At 39.8% G+C, this 21148-nt stretch overlaps 1 protein-coding gene across 1 annotated transcript; it reads left to right on the top strand.

Moving 5' to 3' along the window:
• Positions 1-3430: 3430 nt before the first annotated feature.
• Positions 3431-19255, top strand: PPP1R32 (protein phosphatase 1 regulatory subunit 32). The gene is made up of 13 exons (XM_032229621.1): positions 3431-3620; positions 4787-4904; positions 8020-8173; positions 10503-10631; positions 11274-11337; positions 14346-14440; positions 16007-16066; positions 16599-16685; positions 17098-17214; positions 17337-17431; positions 18002-18166; positions 18312-18399; positions 18973-19255. Exons 1-12 carry the CDS (start codon positions 3431-3433, stop codon positions 18397-18399), a joined length of 1362 nt encoding a protein of 453 aa, XP_032085512.1. The 3' UTR covers positions 18973-19255.
• The last annotated feature ends 1893 nt before the right edge of the window (positions 19256-21148 follow it).

The raw sequence follows: 21148 nt of genomic DNA on the forward strand, positions 1-21148 counted from the left end.
TATTTCAATTGGTTTCACCCCAGTAATTGCAGTAAGAATAAGAAGGTTTCAGTAATATACTCCTGAATTTACCAAGTAACTTCAGGACATGACACAGCAGAAGAGCTCTTTAGTGTGATAATGGTAAAAAAATGAAAATAACTGACCAAACATAGTAGAAGCTTGTATTAGGGTGGCAATTACTATATCTTCAGATTGCTCTCCAACACTTCTGTTAAGGGTGAGGATTGGCTAGCAATACTACTTGCTTCAGTCATTGTGGCCTTTGTGCAAAGCATTTGGAAGACTAAATGTTTCGGTCAGCTATTGATAATAAATAAATAAATTAGATTTGTAAGGCCACCCAATTCAGAGTAACTTTGGGTGTTGTACAATATTAAAAGCAAAGCAAACAAAATAATGAAAAATGAAACAGTACAAAAACCTGGTATATGCTCACATTAACAATAATTCCTTTGAAGACTATGTCATTCAAATGAGCCAACAGCCTGATAAAACTCATATTGTGAGTACTTTTAAAAATCAGATTTGGGTGCTTGATGATACTTATGGAGAACTTTAAAAGGAGCATGGAACTAAGTTCTAATCTAGTGGGTTATCAGGAATATGCTGATATGTTTGATGCTGTGGACTCCAAATAAATGGAAAGATTCTTGATAGTATATGACAAGGTTCTCAATCTATGTCATGTAGGAGTTGGAATCTTGGCTTTTCTGGTTAATGAGAGGCCTGGAAGCTGGATTGGGGTAGTCATGAATTCCTTTTTATGGGAGTAGATAGTGCTCTCTGCACTAAAGGAAGCATTATGTCTCTTTCTGAATGGGAGATCCCTAAATCCAGAAAATCTGGACAATCTCTACCCCATCTTCATCTTTCTCTTTTGGGAGAAGACTTTGGAGTAAAGTAGTGTGGGTTTATTTGCAGAATATCATGGCAGAAGTGGATTCTCTGGATTCTAGGTTCAAACTTGGATAGAAACTCCATTAGTAGTGCTTAAGAATGTCTTGCAACAGAATCAGGATGGAAGGAATGCTGCCCTTTTGATCCTGTTAGATTCACAGGAATCTCACAGAACCTATTGATAACATCAACCATAATATCTTCCTGGGTGAAGGTTAGGGGATTGAAAGTACATATTTTACACTGATTCTACTCCTTCCTAAATTGATGGCTGTACTCAATATTGAGGGGGAAGAAAGATCAAAGTTTTGCCTATTCCATGGAGTGCTTGGGACAACCGTAGCTTTTTCACCATCCTATTTAACAACTATTTGAAATCATGAGATGTTACCTGCTGATCTGAGGTAAAATATCATTATTAAAATATCACTATGAGTCTGTAGAGATTCTCAGTCATCCAGGTCATGGTTGTCCCAAAGGTATTTTTTCAGGAGGCAACTGTACTTCATTGTTTTTTTTATTTTGAAGATAGTTTACAGACTTTTAGCTATACAATTTGGGATAAACAGCCTTTGAATGATGTGGGAGTAGGAATGGATTTTCAGGGGAAAAAATGCAGACTACAGGAATCAGGAGCACTACTCAAGTGACCCTGAGGACACAGATAAAACTCCAAGGGCTTCAACAACCTGCTAAAAGGAAGCAGATTATGAACTGTCTGCAAGGAATATAAATCCATTCCCCACTATCCTGTCAGAATTGAAGAAGCTTCTTGGATGAGAAGCAAAACGTCTTCAAAAGAAAAAAAACAAGAAACTCCAGTCGCCTCCTGAAAAAGCACCTTTGGACTATCATCACTATGCTGATGATACTCAGCCATACGTCTCTATCTTGGCATGAATCATAAGTGGTATTCTGCAGGTTCTGACCAGTTCTGGAGAACTGGTAGCAGAAATTTTGAGTAGTTTGGAGAACTGGTAAATACCTCTTCTGACTGGTCCCACCCCATCTATTCTCTGCCTCCCAAGTTCCAGCTGATCAGGAGGAAATGGGGATTTTGCAGTAACCTTCCCCTGGAGTGGGGTGGGAATGGAGATTTTACAGTATCCTTCCTCTGCCATGCCCGCCAAGCCACACCACACCAACCAAGCCATGCCTACAGAACCGGTAGTAAAAGTTTTTGAATTCCACCACTGGAAATGAACAGACAAAACTCAGGGATTTTATTTTTTAGAATGGATGGGGTTGTGTTCCCCCTCATAGAATAGGTATATCATCTGACAATTCACTTGGACCCTGAGCTTCTGCTGGAACAGCTAGTGAAAACTATGGCCAATAAATTCTTACCTAATTTCAGCTAGTGTGCTGGCTACAACTACTCATGGTCTCATTGCCACGTACTTGGACTACTACAATACATACTCTATTTGATCTTTGAGGGACATTCCAAAATTTCAGCTATTCAATGTGGCTGATAACACATTTCCTCTGGTCATTGTAGTGGCTACCTTTAGGTTTCTGGATACAGTTCCAGGTGCTAGTTGTTACCTATAAATCATTTTATGACTTGGATACTTGGCTACTGAGGAATAATTTGTTCTAGTTTGGATTTACCTTTCCTTTGTGATTAAAACAGCAAGGAATGCTGTGGGTTCCTGTTCCTTCTGAAGTTAAAGAGGTGGAGACAAGAAAAAATATGCCTTTTCTGTTACTGCCTCAGGGTTGTGGAATAATGCACCCCTTGAAGTAAATAAACAGAGGGGGTAGACATTTAAGAAGAAATTATAAATGAATATCTTCTGCAAAGCTACAGTTTCTTACCCACTGAGAGTTGTTATTAAAATTTATTCACTGGGATTATTTATTAATTGTATTCTATAATTTCTGTTATATGTTTATGGCTTTAAATGTAGCGGAGGTGGTATTCAGCAGGTTCTGACCAGTTCTGGAGAACCGGTAGTGAAAATTTTGAGTAGTTCGGAGAACCGGTAAATACCATCTCTGACTGGCCATGCCCCCATCTATTCTCTGCCTCCCAAGTCCCAGCTGATCGGGAGGAAGTTGGGATTTTGCAGTAACCTTCCCCTGGAGTGGGGAGGGAATGGAGATTTTACAGTATCCTTCCCCTGCCACTCCCACCAAGCCATGCCACGCCCACCAAGCCACGCTCACAGAACCAGTATTAAAAATATTTGAATCCCACCACTGAAATGGAGTAATTATTGCAAGCCATCCATCCATACAATTGGGGAGAAATAGAAATGATGTTGAATAGTCAAATAAATGAAATCAGTATTATGCTATATACTGTCAACCCGAGTGCTATGGCCATTTTGTTGTATTATGGTATCTCAATTACAATCCACTTCAGTTTTATTAAGTTTTTCTTTAAATCTTAAGATTCTATGATGTCACAGAGTTGTGTATGAGCTCACTCTGTTTCCAGGAGATCTAAACAGTCTAAATAAATACAACCCTAAGCCAAACTGATTTTTTCTTCTGGTACTCAGAAGCTTTCTAGTTCTCCAAAATGATGAGCGGCCAGTCTTCTCTGATAACTATTTCCCCGGGAAAATCTTGTACCACAAAATCTTTTCCTGTATCCACAGAGAAGATGGGACGTCTCCCCTTAGGTGCAGTTTCTCCCTATGTAAAAACAAGCTCTGGTGGAAGTATGGACCCCATGAAATTCTATTGTACCAGCTATGGGGCAGCTTATGGTAAGACTTTAAGCAATGTAGAAAAGAATGTATTCTCCTCAATTAATCTAAAAACTAGAATTTGAACCTTGCTTTTTTTACTTTGGATTGCAAGAATGTCCAATATATAATTTATCTGTCCAGATGAAAAGTTAGAAGTTGGTAACTGTGGCACATGAGCAGAGAGGAAAGGACAAATTTGAGATTCTTTAGGATTTGTTCTAAAAACGTCAACAATATGCTTGGGAATTATATCCAGAAATACACAGAATTAACAGCTAAGTCTATAAATATATTTGATCAGGAGTGACTTCCGTGGGATCCAGCTTGTTATATTTGCTTTCCATGCATCATTATTCTTGCTTTACTGTTCAACCTGTGTCCCTTTCTTAGGTATATTGCTCTTATATATCTTTCTGTTATAGGCTGCTCTCTTTTTTTTCTACATCCATACACTGCAATGCTTGAAATTTGGAAGAAATGGGAAAAATACCAACATTAAGTAATATAATCAAAGCTACAGTACATCTATATGAAAGTAATAAAACTTATGTAAATTTGCCACATTATATTATATGCAGCAACCATTCCATGTTATATCATATAAATGTATATTTCATATAATGATATGTAAAAGTTTGCATTTTAAAATGCTTATTACTATTATCTATTTTCTTGTCTCTTTACTGGTGCTTTTGCTTTAATTAAATGATTATATTGGGCTTCCCTATCCTTTCCTTTCATTCCATTTCCTTCCCTTCCCTTATTTCCTTTCCTTCTTCCCCTTCCCCTTCCCCCTCCCCTCTCCCTTTCCTCCTCTTCAGAAAGCAAAGTAGTAACCTGCAATATCTTTATTTCACAAACGTCTGTATCCCAAACATAGTCCCTCCCCCCATGCAATCTGTAGACCTCCCCACAAAATGATGACAGTAAGCTGGTCCTAGCTGGCAGAGGGCAAATTCACCAAATAAAATGGTCACTCTCAACTAGACTGCCATTTTGTGAGGAAGCAGCAATCAAGCCCCCCTGTGATAACCATTTGAGAAGATATCAAAACATGTTTTCAGCATTTAGAAGTCTTGTTCAGCTGCTGTTTTGTATTAGAGTTTATTACAGTGCTTTGATGGAAAGGTGATTTGAGCTGGCAGTGTAATAAGAAAAATATTGACAAACCTTTTCCCCCTCAGGTCAGGAAGGCTTTCGTCCTCGGAATGGCTTCCATTTTGGAGCAGGATATAAAAGCAACTACCGGCCTGTTGTCCAATACAACCCAAACCTGGATAAAATAGATAATCCAGCTGTGGGGTCAGTATCTCCTTTTTCAGGCAATTAGTACAATGTTTCAGATTGAGAGAGAGTAACTGGGATGTTTCAGCCACCCTCTTTATAACATGAGTACATTTCTTTAATCTATGTATCATCTATCTATCATCTACCAGTGTCTCTCTCTCTCTCTCTCTCTCTCTCTCTCATCCATCCATCCATCCATCCATCCATCCATCCATCCATCCATCTACCATCCATCTATCTATCTATCTATCTATCTATCTATCTATCTATCTATCTATCTCTGTCTGTCTGTCTATCTATCTATCTATCTATCTATCTATCTATCTATCTATCTATCTATCTATCTATCTATCTATCCATCCATCCATCCATCCATCCATCCATCCATCCATCCATCCATCCATCATCTATCCATCCTTGCCTATTCCTCTGTGTAGGCAAGGAAATATCTCTGAAACAACGACACAGGTTGTCTAGACTCTCATAATTCTATCTCTTCATCAGCATGGTTCTTTTTTCTGAAGTCTCTCTAATGTTGCCAGAAAGTGCAACTACAAAGTCTGTGACCAGAGAACAGCCACAAACTCAGCGTGTTCATCCTCCATTACTTCCTCTTTGCAGACAGAGGGGTCATGATATTGTAGGGCTATGCAAATCTTCTGGGGGGTGCTTGACTTAGATAAATAAAGATTTTCTGGAAACTGCTTCATGAAGCAACAGAGTCACTTCACTCTTAGGAGCCACCTGGCTTTGTTGTGCTCTCCTGTGCAACACACTCTGGCAATACTCACCAAGCTTTGACAAGACCTATTGGGAAAGATGTTGTTCATCCTCCAGACCTGGCAAGTAAGGCAGATGACACTCTGCTTGCCTCCTCTGGCAATGCTTGCCAAAGTTTTGGTGAGTACTACAGAGGACACCCTCCTTGCTTCCTCTGGATAATGTCAGCCCTTCAAGATATATTAGACTACAAAACCAATGCCATGAAGATTGATATTACTTGTATTATAAAGCTACCTATAATAATATATAATAAAATGCCCAGATTAATGGAAGTCTGAATGTACTTCACTCTTCTTTCCCTTTATCTTTGTATGAACTAGGGAAATGTCTGAGACATTTACTCACATTAATTTCTTGGCCATGTTCAGCCTTTTTCAGTTGACTATTGCCTTGGTAAGTGGCTCTTCCTCCTCTCCCTCAAGGTCATTCCCTCTGCCTTCCAGCATTGTTTTCCAGAAGCTTTGGCAAGCTGTGGCAAAAACCAGCACTGTTTTCTCTAGTTTTCCCTTGTTAGAGTCCAAAGAGCTTCTGCCTCTGCAGTGCCTGCGTAGCCTCTCTTGTTTTGGCAAGCAATAGCTGAGAGACAGGGAGAAATGAAGTAATGTGAAGTCCTCCACCAAAGCGAACCACATTGCTTCTGCAGCACATTTCTACAAATATAACCATCGACTAACATTTTGTACAACATAATCCACACCACTACAAATTATACTATGGCAGTGCATTACAGGATTCAATTTTTTTTCTGGTTAATATTTGTTTTGGGCTCTCAACTGGATTTTTTTCAAGAAGATAACACACCCACCTTGATCAGCATTTAGAGCATCAACATTTGAAATCATTGTCCAAAGATCTGGGGCTGCTTAGGTAGACCTCATCACCTGCTTCTGAAACAGATGGCTTCTGTAGCCTGTCTCTAAGAGTGCTTTTGCAATCCCTCTGCAGAAATTATCCAAAATAATTTCCTGCTCACTTCTGCAGAGTCATAATAATTAATAACCATGATTTCAATAGAAGGTGCCATTTGCTAAAAGGGCACAAGCAGCTATGTTTACCCTGCTTTGGGAGAAGCGTATTAAATTACCAAAACTAGTAAGAGATGGGTGCTCTCAAAAACAGAGGCAATCTTGAGTACAGATACCTGATAAGGGGGTATTTGATCACTCTCATTCAGAGCAGTGTGCTGCATATGACTTTTACTAAGTTGGCAAAAGAGATCACTCCAGGTTCTCAAAAAGTGAATGTAGTGATGTGTGGTGAACATGGGAAAAACTCTTAAACTGTTTACATATAGAAAGTGGACTAATATGGACCTATTTGCATCTGGACATCAATGTTGAGGTTGTAAAATCAATGATATGTCTCAAGAGGACATCATTAAAGTAGATATTATGAAACCAGAGTGTTTTAGATAATGAAAGTCTGGATTCTCCCATGTGGTAGATTGTCTCTGAGTCAGTGGGATTCAGAATTCAGAACTGTACAACCAACAGTATTTCTACACTAAAGTACTATGAGGCCAAGGTACACTGATTTGTGCTGGAATGCTCAGGCAAAATCAGGATAAAATCAACCACTGCATTTTTCACATAGTCTGCAAACTGTGAGTACAATCATGCAGGGGATCCCTAAAACATTTGCTGCAGAAGACTTTTGTAAAAGATTTAAGTATATTCTCTAAATCCATATTCTTCAAATCCAGAATTGAGTCATCCAGTCCAGGATCTTCACCTGCAGCTTTCTTGACTGAGTGGTGAGAAGGGTGGTTGTAGAGAGTCTCTATTGGAGGCCAGTAGAAACAGTTGAACAGTTGCTGATTGACAACCAAGAGTTTTCAAAGGGTTCTCTTAGAATTCCCTTAGAACTAATGTTGAACAATTGGGTAACTAATATACATTTTCCACATATCCTCTGCCACTGGTCAGTTGTCTTTTGGAGATCCTTGATTATTAAGTGCCCTCAAATTGCTGTTGAGCTTAGGAAGCACATTAATAAATTTTCCTCCACGACAATGGTCCTTCAGGTCTTCCAATGGCACCTTAATCATCACTGTAACTAAGTCCATCCAATCTGTTGCTAATTGTGCTCTTTTTCTTTCCTTCTACCTTTTTCAGCATTAGAGCCTTCTCTAGAAAGCTGGGTCTTTGTTTAATGTATCTGAAATAATTTAAGTCTGGTCTTTTGCTTTAAATGGGAACTCTAGTTTGCTTGTTTGCTTGTTTTGTTTGACAGTCTATGATAACTTTAGGAGTCTTCTCCAAATCTGGGATATGAGCAAATTTCATAAAATGCTTTTGGGCTGGAAAGCAGAAGTGTTCTTAAGCTGTATATTGTCTTGCCTAAATAGGAAACTCCTTCAAGATAACTATGAATCCATAACAAATACACATTTCCAGCCCCTTCAGCTCCCTGATGGGAAGTATCCTCTTCCCTGGAGTGTACATCAGCCAGGCAGTGGGTATGTTCGAGAAAAGCCTCTAACTTTTCCCACAACCAAAACAGTAAGTATCCTAACTTTACATTCTGTCTTTCTCTTGTGGATGCATGTTTTCCTGAGAATGGTAGTAACAATGTCCACTGATACTGGCTTAGGGTCAGTATCAGGAATGGGATATACCTAGTTTAATTAAAAGGATTAGGGATGACATGATAGCAGTATTTCTATATTTGAGGGGCTTCCACAAAGAAGGGGGGGAAATCTATTCTCCAAAGCTCCTGAAGGTAGGACAAGAAGCAATGGATGGAAACTAATCAAGAGACAAGCAACCTGGACCTAAGGAGAAATTTCCTGGCAATTAGAGCAATTAATCAGTGGAATGATTCATCTCTAGAGGTTATGGGTGCTCCAACACTGGAGGTTTTTAAGAAGAGATTGGAGAAGAATTTGTCTGAAATAGTATAGGGTTCCCTGCTTAAGCAGGGGGTTGAAACTAGAAGTTCTCCAAGGACCATTCCAACTCTATTAGGGTTCCCTGCACTGTAAATATGGACCAATGCTGAAAGATAATGTGTGTGTATTGAGAGGAGGAATATTGAATCTTTGGATAATTGAGCTTCTCTCTGCATGGTCACAAGATCTAGTGCACTCTACTGCCAAGCAAGGTGAAGACTGTGGAAGCAAAATTGCTAAATTTATAAGATCAGGTGAGAATGTGTCAGGATTCAGAATGAACAAAGATGACTAAGAGAGTTAAAATCTGATGTTGCAAACGGAGCAGCACAAATGATTATGTATAGCACAATCCTATATATATATATATTACTCAGTTCACTTTTAATGTACTGTGTGTACAATAGATAAATGGGACAACATTTCTAAAATATCTGAGACTTGTGTAGGTTGAATGTATGTGTGCGTCTCGGTATACATGAGGAGAAACAGTGTCCATATGTGCATCCTCAAATAACATCTGGGAAACTCATTTACCAAAACTACAGTCTTCTGAGTGGTTCTTCTAAATGGGTCAACAATCATGAATGGGATTCTGGGGAAATCCAATATACCTGCAGAGCACCTGATCATTGAAAGTGGCCACAGGAGGGTTTTATAACATTAAATCTTCCACAAACTTGCTTACTCTTTTTTTTTAAAGCCAGGATGATATTGTTTCAGACTGTTCTGATTTTTTCAGATCTGGATCTAAATTGGGATTCTATGAAAACAGAGTTGTTTACATGGAAGGAGATTTATTTGTTTGCTTACTTATCCACCCCCAAGAGTCGAGTGCACCGAAGGCACTGCCAATCATAGCTTGGCTAGCTGGTTAGTAAGAGACTTCATTGCCCTGCCCCTTCCCCAAGTTCATTCTACATCCTTTCTTGTCAAAATAAATAAATACTAAGGCATTAAGGAATCATCATCACATTTTAGAACTTAATCCAGTCAATATAGATAAGATTTCAAGTGAAACTGCTGTAATAGAAGAGAGCTATTTGAGTAAGCCTGTACCTTAATATGACCCCTGAAAACACCCAGACATAATTTTAATAAGAACCCAGTTATCCTGTAAATATGCAACTGCTTATATTCTACCTAGACAGGAAAAGAATGGATGCCTAGTTTTGCCAAATGCAATGGCTTCATAATTATGGTCTTATTTTACTACAGTGTTGCTGTAAGAGCAAAATGCAATTTACCTTTTATGTTGTGGGCTTTTAGAAAAACACCATAACATTATTTTTCAAAATGTTCACTACAACAGAGATTTAAACGTTTATTCAAAAGTTATATGCTGCAATTCATACTACTTTGTTTAAAGTATATAAGAAATAGAAAAAAGAATGAGATGGAGAGGTATAACATATGTTATTTCACAGCTTTCTTGTCTTCTGATACCAAGACCTGGCCATAGATAAAATGCAGGTCACAATTTCAGCTAAGGAAACATAGAAAATGTTTTCTTGGCATTTCTGCCTTTCTGATTGCTTTCAAGACTTGTCCTATCAATGGAGGAAAGCATATGCCCCAGGCAACTGATTTTGTATACCGTGAAAGGCAGCAAATAGTTATCTAAATGTATTGGAGTTTCTCTATCAGAAATTGTACATTTTCTGCCCCAGGTGCCAAAGGAACTTGAGCAGTTTTTGAATAAGCCATTTATTTATTTATTTATTTAAATTTGTGATAGCAGCTCACAACTCATTGCCTTAATATGGACTTTGGATGCCATTGTGTTTTCTATCATGCAGCAAAATGTCTTGGAATGGTCTACCTTGATCTTCTCCTCTCTTCCTTTCCTAGAGCAGGTCCAGCAGCATTTCCATTCCCTTCATCCCATTATGTTTTAGCTCATTGCTCTTCTCAGATGCCAACTGGGTTTGATATTACAGGTCAAAAAGGTACATTTTGACACAGCCAACCAGGGAGCTGAAGCTATGATAGGGCTGGAGCCCAGACATGTCCCTGCACTCCACAATACATATGGAAAAGGCTCAGTTGAAGCGGAAAATGCAAGACACGTGAGTCTGTGGGCTCCAATAATTGGAATGAGATGCCATTAGAAGGCAGCAAAGGATCGGGGATTTGATATGTGGTGAAGGTGGTGATATTGAAGGAGAAGCATAGGGTTTTCTGCCTCAAATGTCAGAACAATTTGGATAAACCTGGGCACTCAACACTTAAATATAAAAAGAGAAGATTGGTCAGGGTAGGCATTTGTTGCTCTGCTCAAACAGGAAAACATTTTGAGCAAGCTCTAGCTTTCTAAGTTATAACCAGTATTGGACTTGGAAGCTTAACAGTAGCTATAAAAATTAAACACTTCCAACTACTTGCTTAGGCTTCCTTACAGCTGAGAATTCGACTAAGAGGTTGTGTCAAAGACACCATAGAAAATATGAGCTTTGAGTAGTGATTTATAGAAATAACAGCTGGCATTGCAAAGGAATTAGACATGAAATCCAGACATGAAAGGCAGCTGAGGAGAAAGGGCAATGTTTTCTAAAAGAGCAAGAGAACTAATGAAATATAGCAAGAATAACTGGTTTATTCACAGAGAGAAAGGTGGATGGGATGTAGCTTAGCGAGACTGAAAATATATTGAGAAGATAAGGGTGGGTTAATTCCAGAGAACATGGTCTTCTTCTTTGTTGTATTTATAGGGACCTCAGTTCATGTCCACGGAGTACGGCTCTAAGTACCGCTTCAATATTCCAGGGCAACCAGGTATAATTTCTATGCATGTAATGCAACATAATAGTTGCTAGATTTATGCTATTATTATGCATTAAAGCATAATTTGATTTTTTTGGGCGGGGGGACTTGGATTATCACAACATCTGAAACTACCCACGGTGGTTTTATATCAGTATACCTGAAATACTGTAGATCCACAAAACACTATATGTCACATTTAATTCTTAAGTTGGAATAGCTAAACCAGGGGTAGGCTGCTATGGGTTCACCTGGGTTCGGGAGAACCTCCAAATCCCACCCCAGCTGGCCCAGTCCACCCCGCTCCCCTCCCAGGAGTCTCCATGCAGCCCATTTTGGATGCAAGGTAAGTGCAGAACCCACATGGAGGCTCAGGGAGGGGAAAAAACAGGCCTCCCAGAAGGCCCCTGGAGCCCAGGGGAGGCAGTTTTCGGCCTCCCACAGGCTTGAGGAAAGCCTTCAGAACCAGAGGAAGGTGAAAATGCTCCCCCTCCTGCCATGGTGCAGGAGGCCGACTAGGTCATGCCCACCATAGCAAGGGCAGAGAACCTGTTGCTGAAATTTTTGAAGGTCACCCCTGAGCTTCACAATTTTGCTTTAGCTGCGTCTTTGGCCCTCCAGGATTGCCTTTCACTGGCTTATTCTGCATCAGCTTACTTTGGAACAGCTCCATCTCTCCGAGATCCTGTTTTGCTGCCTTAAAATGGTAAGGCAGAAAAGTACCGAGAGGATAGAACGAGGAACATCAGAAGTGTTAGATCGGGTAATGGAGAAGCACACAAAGGCTTCAGTAACAGCAGCTCTTTATTGCAAGTAAGATAAACATCTGGCTGAGGAAGGGTTGGACAGCAGCCCTTTTAAAGGTATCTGTCAGACCCTTTGACCAATGGGCTTAAACCTCTGTTCCTGCTGGAACAGAGGACCTTGGTGGAAACCACTGTCAGTGGGGGGGAATATCTAACAAGAAGTATAGAAGACAAGTGTGTACTTTTAGCAGGTGTAAAGGTCATCCCAGCGGATCAACTAAAACAAGCCAGGGATTATATCAGGCAGCAGTGATATAAGATGTTGGAGGCAATGGTTACTTTAGCGATAACAACAATGATAAGGCACTCCTACATTTTAGCATGCTTATATTTTGCCAAGATAATTCCATGGATAGACATGATGAAAGCGATTTATAAAAAAGTGCTGGATCTTGGGTATCTCAGATGGCATTCAGGTGTGATGTACTTCAATTAAAGCCTTTGAGATGTCTATTTGATGATGCAGCCATGCAAAAAAAGAAAATCCAAAGCTGTAAAGACCAAATTATGGTGGCAACATGGAATGTAAGTAGCATGAACATAAGAAAGCTTAACACAATGAAATATGAAATCTGTTCTGACCTCCCCTCCCTACGCCGAGGCACTCCAAGACAAGATTACTGCTAGACAATTTATTCACAGTAAATTAATACACTGACAAGACCTGGGCAGCAATCCAGACTTCCAAGATAAGAAATACACTCGAGAGCTTCTCCAGCGTTGGTATATTAGTTGAATCCTGCAAACAGCCTCCTCCCAAAGTCTCTCCTTATATACTCTCTTGGGAGGAGCCTAATTACAACCACCTGGGTCCAATTATCTTCTATATCTGCATAGTTGCTCTCCACGTTTATCTGCCCGCCTTTGTTTGGTGACCGGGACCAACTCCCTTTGGCTTTCACCATTGCTCCACACCTCAGGCACCTCCTAGTGGCCAACCAGCCTCTCTGGATCCTGCTTGGAGTCTGAACCCTGTCGAGGGTCCTCCAAATCTTCCAGAGCTGACTCATAGGGCCCCTCGCTGTCGGAGTCTATTTGCAGCTCCAATGGCTCCTGCTGGGTCACAACAGAAATCTATCTTAGGTATCAGCACTTGAAATGTACTGGAAGTAGATGCTTTCAGTCAGAAGACAATACAGCAGAAATATTTCTCTTGTAACAAGAGAAGACAGCAAAGATATTGGAAAGAATCTCAACAGAGAATTTCTAACACAGCTGTTAGAAAACCCAAACAGTATTATAACAACATCTGTGAAGACATCAGAGATGAAACAGATTTAGAAATATAAGAAAAGTCTTCCAAAATTTCTCCAAATTCAGAAGGAATTAACTTGCCACGATATTCTGCATCTACAAAGATCATAACCAGCAGGCAATGGTTTCCCCATGATAAATGTTGGACTTTGAAAAAACAGTACAGAGAAAGTATTGAGGCGTTTGAACTTTGGGGAAGACTTTTCAGAATCCTATGGAGCGCCACAAAAACAAATCATTCATACAATAAATCAATGCGGAATTCTTACTTGAAGCACAAGTGACTAAGTTCAAATTATAATATTTTGGTCCATTATGTTATCTTTGGCCCAAAGATCCAATTTCCTTGAAGAACCCACAATGCTGGTAAAAATGGGAGGAAGAAGAAGACAATCGGTAGCAAGGTCAATGGGTGAAATATGTACAATAGCAGTTGATATACTATTGGAAGATTGAAGGGTTAGGTGTGGACAGATTATCCTGGAGAAGGTCTATCTATGAGGTCACTAAGAGTTGATACCAACTTGATGTCACATAATTAATCACTGAGATAAGAATCTCCCTCTTCCCTTCCTTGATTTCACTGTTGAGTAAGATGAAAGGAGCTTGAGGAAATAGCAAATTATAATGGCTTCTGTTACAATAAGTTTATATAGAAAATGAAGCAATTTTAATCACAATTGGCTAGGCATCCCCTCCAGAATCAGAGAAAAAGTAAACCTCTGAATAGCAATTGAAAAGAAAAAGCATCCAGAAAAGGTTAGTACTATAAGCAATTTAAGCCCTTTTAAACTTAATATTCAAAGCTAGGGCTCTCACAAGGTTTTGCATGACTCACTGGTGTTAATTTGTGAGAACTGAACAGATCAGTCCAGCTTCCCAAGATGTTTTTGAAGTCATTTACTGCATATGCTCCTCCCCCCCCCCTCAGTGGACATCTTTATTTTTCTCTCCATACAGATTTCCTGCAAAACAAAACAATTGGAGCCAAAGAAGAATCAGGATTTACTGAAGGCTGCCTTGCTAACCCCATTGTGGAGAAACTAGCATCTCAGGTCCTCACAGTAGCTTTGGTTTCTTCTGCTGTTCTTCCCAAGGGGCAGATGAAGCATCATATTAAAGATGCTGCAAAGCAGACTTGGCAAAATGGTGCCCTTCTTCTCCAGTTTTTCTTGAGTTTCAACAATTGCTTTCCCTCAATACATGGGCTCCCTTTCTGTCACTGGTGTCTGCAGGGAGGGCTAAAAAAATGAAGATGGTTTCCACAATCATCAAAGTTTACCCTTTTAGATCACAATGCCCATAAAAATGGGCCTGGCATGGTTGTAGCCACCATCTTAACTTTTGACCATCTCCAGCAAGGACTCCTGTTTACTATAGGAGCAGGATAATTTGTGAAACAAAAGAGAAAAGAGGAATCTCACATTCCAGTAAAAGAGGTTTTATCCATCTCAACAGATGGATAATGGTGAAAATAAAAAGAGTACAAAAATGGTATTAAAATAACTTGAACAAAACATATATGATATAACAATATTTTTTAGAATAGATAATTTGGGTACATTTCAAGTAAAGAAAAAGTAAGGCACAGAATTATTTTACCTCATGGAATTAATGAAAGTGTTTTGCAAAACCAACTGAGGTTGAGAGCAGTTCTTTGATTTGTAGTACAAAAGGGATTGTGAGCTGCAAGGGAAACCTTAAAGAGAGACATGCTTAAATCAAGGATAAGTACCGGATATCTTCATCTAAACCCTTGGGCTAAGATTATTGAGTAGTAGTATACCATGACATGGTATTCTATTGCCCACAAGCATAAATCTGAGAGGTTGTAACAATTATTCATGTCCACTTTGACCTACAAGATAATACATAAACCAGCATGATGACAAAAGAAGACAAGCAAGCAGATATTTTTAGTCTTAGAACTGTTGTGTTCCTGATTGGCTTCCGTTAGAGCTTTCTCTTTAAAAGCCAAAAGGTGTGGTGTGAGTGACTTTTTTCTGAAACATGACAAAGGCAAAAGTGATGTTAGGGATGAAGGCAAAACGTCTAATGCCTTCCCCTGCACACTGCAGTCTAATTTGTCTTCTCTTCAATCAGGGTTTGTATGTATATTATACATCCTATCATAGCTGCCCTTTTCGCAAACCTGACTTCAGGCAGAAAACAACAAACAAGCAACAAAATAAACAATATTAAAAACAATCCACCATTAAAAATATTATTAAAAGATTAGGAGATAGCATATTTGATGTTAAGGCAATGTAGCCACCTCACCTTAAAAGAAAGTGCATTAGAATTCTGAAAATGTAAATAACATCCTGCTTAATTGACCCTTAGTCACAATGTTTGTTCCTCATTTTTAGAAAAATTCCAAAATCCCTGTAGGATTTTGTTTTTATTTTCTGATAAGTTTTTATAAATGCTCTTGTTTCCCTTATACCAATGTGTCTACTCTACGGCCCTCCAATGTTGTCTGCTAGTTCCTACCCCAATAGGCTTTTTATCACAAATAAATAATATAGCCCAGGTTCAAATCCCAGTAAGGGTATGTTATATCCAATCTGTTTCTCTCTCTCTAGGTCTAAGTAGTAGTTTTCATTTGTTTTGCTTTGTAGAACAGCAATCCTGGAATCAGCATTATGAAGGCAGATTATCTACCATCTTCTTTTCCACATGTAAGAAGTGCACCTACTGGTGTGGATGGGGCTGGATCTGGGATGGGCTTCAAAAATTTCAGCAATGGCTTCTCTACCCGGTTGCTGAGTGGGTGTGGCCATAGTGGGCATGGCCTAGTTGGCCTCCTGCACCGGGGGGGGGGAGGATTTGCACTTTCCCTGGCTCCAGAGGCTCCTCTTGAGCCTCCTGCTCTCAAAGCCAGAAATAGGCCCGTTTCCGGAACTTCCTTAAAGCCCATTTTTCCTCCTGCCCGAGCCTCTGCATGGGCCCTGCACTTACCCCGCATCCAAAATGGGCCATGTGGAGACTCCTGGGAAAGGCAGGGTGGGGTGAAATGGGCCAACCAGGGATGGGATTTGGAGGTTCTCCAAACCAGCCATAACGTTAGCTATGGGGGAGCTGGAGGAACCCATAGCAGCCCACCCCTGGGATGAAAAAAATATTATTTCCATTTTTATTGTTCAAAATCTACCACTGTATATGTATACCATAGCTGTACACACATCTTTATTTATTTTTTCTTCCTGAGAGGGGGATGAGTTTCTACCAGTCCTTTCCAAAGGCTCTGAGCGGGGCTCTGGATTTAGTCGGCAGAAGGATCTTCGCCTTGGTTCTTCAGTAAGTGACAGCTCTGTGTTGACAGAACAGCCCCCCTCCCATTTCATTTTTCTCTGCTTTGAACTTCTGCTTTCGTACATAGGAGAAATGTGTCCAAAATTTTTCACAGCTATTTTTGAATTATCCTTATGTTTGTAGTTCTTCTATCTGCTATGTTTCGCTGACTGCTTTCATTACCACTTTTTGTTTGTTCTTTTACATTTTTCCCTATCAGCATCTGCAAACAGATACCTCTCTTTTCTCCACTTCTTTTTTAGTTGTGCATGGGCTTCCCAAACTCCCTTATACTTTTTAATAAATGTATCTTCCATTACCTTTCCTATCCTGATTCCTATTTTTTTGTTGTTTCTTACTTCTATACTTCACCAACTCCTTTAAATTCCTTTGTTTGTTATGGTTCTCATTTTCACAGGGACCTCCACCCAATGCAGAAGCATCTGGGCCACTGAGCCATTCTCAGTTCCAAGGCCTTTTTCGACAGCCTCAAACACAAACCAATCTTCTAGGACGAGAGTATGTAGGCAACAAGGTATGTCAGATGTATAATATGGGAGTTATTTGGGGATCTTAGAATTGTTTTCATAATCACATATTTCTTGTCCACTTTTTTGAGGCATCCTTAGTTCCGCTTTCATGCCTTTCTCCATATAGGAGTCATCGGGATTCAGCACCAACAACCTTAATTATGTGACACCTGCGTATGACCCAAATCTGCCCAACAGGTTTTTGACAAGCTATAATTCCAAGTGAGTTTGGTAGTAGTTTACCATCCATATTAGGATAGTAACATTCAGGGAGTCAGTTTGGTCTACTGGTTAAGGCAACAGGCTAGAAACCAGGAGGCCACGAGTTCTAGTTCTGACTTAGGCATGAAAGTCAGCTGGGTGACTTTGGGCCACTTGTTCTCCCTCTGCTCATTCAACGCCTGTCACAATAGGTTGATCCAATAAAAGCAGACCCTGAACTTGCAGGAAAATGCTAGGAGGGGGGAGGGAGATAGTAAATTTCCAAAGCTCTCTTAAAGCATATTTTTTTCCTATCTGTATAGGATTCTTTTATCTGTATGGGTCAAGTTATTTGAAGCAAGGACTTTGGAGGATGGATAGTGGGAGGAGAGGGCAGAAAAAATAGTGGGCCTGCTATTTGTAGAAAAACAAATATTCGTACCCTAGTGTAAGCTCTCAAACTGCAAGTCTGCAGTGCCAGAGGCAAGCAGTGCCATAGTAAAGACATACAGTATCTCTGATTTCTATTTGTGAGATCACAAGAAGCAGTTGCTGGATCTTCCAGGCATTAATCATCTTTCTCTTTATCAGGTTTTATGAAACCATTTCAAAGGGAGTGGACAGGGAGGGCTGGACCCGAGGGGGTATCCAGCCTCAACAAGCAGGTGGCTTTGCTACGAACAATCACGGAACTGGCTTAGGAAGTGATCCTAATGCTACAGAAACCTTGAGGACTGTTCATCCCCATGTTGGCAGGTGACATCATAGGGGCAGGGCTGTTTCTTTTTCTTTTGCTCCATCAAGTCATTTCTGGTGCCTGTTGCCATTTCATCTCTTTCCCTCAGGTGCCTTCTACCCTCTTTTATTTATCTCCCCCCCTGCTTGCCTTCTGCCGTTATAGGACGATCACAACTGTTGACCCATTCTATCGCGATTCTCCCCATGATCGGCGCTTTGCTGCTCTTCATCAGACAGCTGTCCCCAATTAAGTAAGTAACTTGGTCCATTGCACTTTTAGGCACTCCAAAAGCAGGGCAAAATATGACGGTATTATCAGGTTAAGATATGTAAGATTATAGTAGTACACTGTATGAGTTTAATAATTCAACTACTGTTGAGAAACTAAAGCTCAATTTAGTTCCTCCTGTGTCTACTCAAGATTTCCCAGTTTCAGAAGAAAATGCAGATATTTGATATTTCTCTCTCTCAACCAGAGGTGGGCTTCTGTTGGTTTGATCCGGACTGGGAAAACTGGTAGTGGCGGCAGCGGGAGGCTCCAGCCACCTGCCTGCATGCTCAGAAGTGTTGTGCGCACTCATGAGCGAACCGGTAGTAAAAAAAATGGAAACTGACCACTGGTCTCAACACACAGCAAAATGACACAGAACCATCAAGTCGTTTTCTCTTTTCAAGAAAAGTTCTAGGAACTTGCTACAGATCAATGTTGCAGGGGAGGGAATCTCACAAGTCATAAATGGAGACTATTGTCACATTCATGTCATCCTTATTTTTCCGTTCAGCATAAAATCTTATCCTAATTTTATATGTTTGCCTCTTTCCAGCCTCTCTTCAGAAGTGAAAAGCACAGTGATGTCTTTAGACTTCAAGGAACCACTCTACATGCTAAGGAAGGAGCGTCACGAATTGTACTGTCATAATGAATCTGTCTTATTTTATGTGGTATTGTTTTAAAGAAATTAAGACATATATTCAAGCTGTGTCTCCTGTCCTAGATTAGCACCTTGAAATGGATTAAAAAATATTTGGGATAGTTATGGTTTTTATAGAGTTTCTGCATCTCTATAGCTGTAAAAAACTTGGTGGCATAATGTGAGCATCTGACTAGCTGAGAGCTCTTAATGTCTCTCTAACTACAGAGTAAAAATACCAAGAAATAAGGGCCTGTCCCCATGACATTGCTTTTATTTCATCCTTAATTCACAGTAGAAGAAGCTTAAATTTATATTTAGCTCTTCCAATTTTGAAGTGATACTTTCCACCTTCTGGGACAACTTTTGTTGTAGCTGTATATTTTCATGCTTTTTTGGTTACATGGTTGATGGTACAGCTGGAGGTTGCTGTGAACATAGCCCCTTTCCCTCTGGTTGCTGGGCGTGGCCCTCCATTGGCACTTTGATTTGGAACCCAGGACATACAGGTTTCTACAGAAGTACCCTAAAGTATGCTAGATCCACAGATTCCTCTACCCCCACTAATTGACAGGTCAAAAGATGCAGCAGAGGAGTGCTTTGTGTACTGGAAGATAGCACCTCCAATACTTGCAATCCTCCTTTGACCTATCAGTTGGACTATTTTGAAAAGGAGTCACCTGTGTTAAAAAAAACAGTTGGCTGGGCACAGGCATGGAGCACTTCTATATCTGTGAGCCACCAACCCAGTAACTTTAAAGCTAGCTAAACCCTCCATCCTAGATCACTATTCACACTTGTCTCAATGCATATTAAGAGGTGATTATGATTCCTTTTCCTGATGGCAAGTTAAGCTTGGTAGGAGAGGAGATGAATCCAGGGAAAATCTACCAATCTTTTTCTTTAACTTTAAGGGCAGTTCTTGATCTTGTGATGGAGGCTCACTTGGGCTTGGGAGTTGGGGCTGCACAGATTATGCCAGCATATGTTTTGCTAGCTTAAGAAATGGAAAAATGCATGTGAATGCAATCACAAAGAACACCTAGTATGCATATGCTGCTTGCAACATGCCGGGATGTTCTGGTTTGGGAAACATTTTCTTTTCCATTTCCAAACATCCCATCACTACATTTGCGCAATCTTTTCTAAAATCTGTTAGGGAAGATCAATATCTAAGATAAAAGTGCCACCTATCTGTGACATACTTCATATATTATTCTTAGCCACTATGTGTTCTACTTGGTTCAGACTTTATTATTTATAAATTTTGGTCTTTAGTATAGCATGAGTCACAAGCCTAGCTATTGAGTAGGTGATGCTTGTGACCTAGTCATATACGTAAGTGTCACAAAACCAGAAAGAAATGGACGGCAGACACCGAGTTTTTCTTTTGGGAGACTTCTCCTATCACACTTCTTCTATCCTGGAGGGCTTCATTTGTCATCTGTAGTGAAATGGTGGTCCTATTCTGCTAAAAGTGAAAAGTGATGGAATGTTAGAGCTAATGCAATGTGCCTTTACAAGTTGAACCTAACCTGTGACCCATTGGGCCATTGTTGAGAGAAAGATAATGCAGTCTGATGTAACCAGAATAAACATTAAATGCTAAGCCAACCATATATTGTTTTACCTCAATGTTGCATGGTCCCATAACTATCTAAAAAGAGTATGTTTTCATAAGTAGAAAAATAATTGTAGTGGCAAATGAACTTCAATAATATATCAGTATTTACTAATCTAAACAAATGACCAGAATGACCATGGGTAAGCAAAAAAGCCGTGAGAGCAGGAGTTACTTCCAACTTCCTGCTGGCTTCCCCATTGAGTTTCCTTGGGAGAAGCTGGCAGCAAGCATCAGAAATCACAATCACTTGACTGAGTGGATGTTACCACATCTACAATTTTGCAAGTAGATTGGGTCTGAATATTGTAGAAATTTCAATTTCACAGGAGAAATGAATCCTAGGTTTTTTAAACATATTTTTTAAGTTAGCAGATTTTAAATACCTCGATTTAAGAATTGTTGCAATTTAATGGACCATTTCAACTAACTTGAGGGAACAAACAGACAAACAGATAAACACAAGAG

This window comes from Thamnophis elegans, chromosome 1 (genome assembly GCF_009769535.1).
Source record: "Thamnophis elegans isolate rThaEle1 chromosome 1, rThaEle1.pri, whole genome shotgun sequence".
NCBI lineage: Eukaryota > Metazoa > Chordata > Lepidosauria > Squamata > Colubridae > Thamnophis > Thamnophis elegans.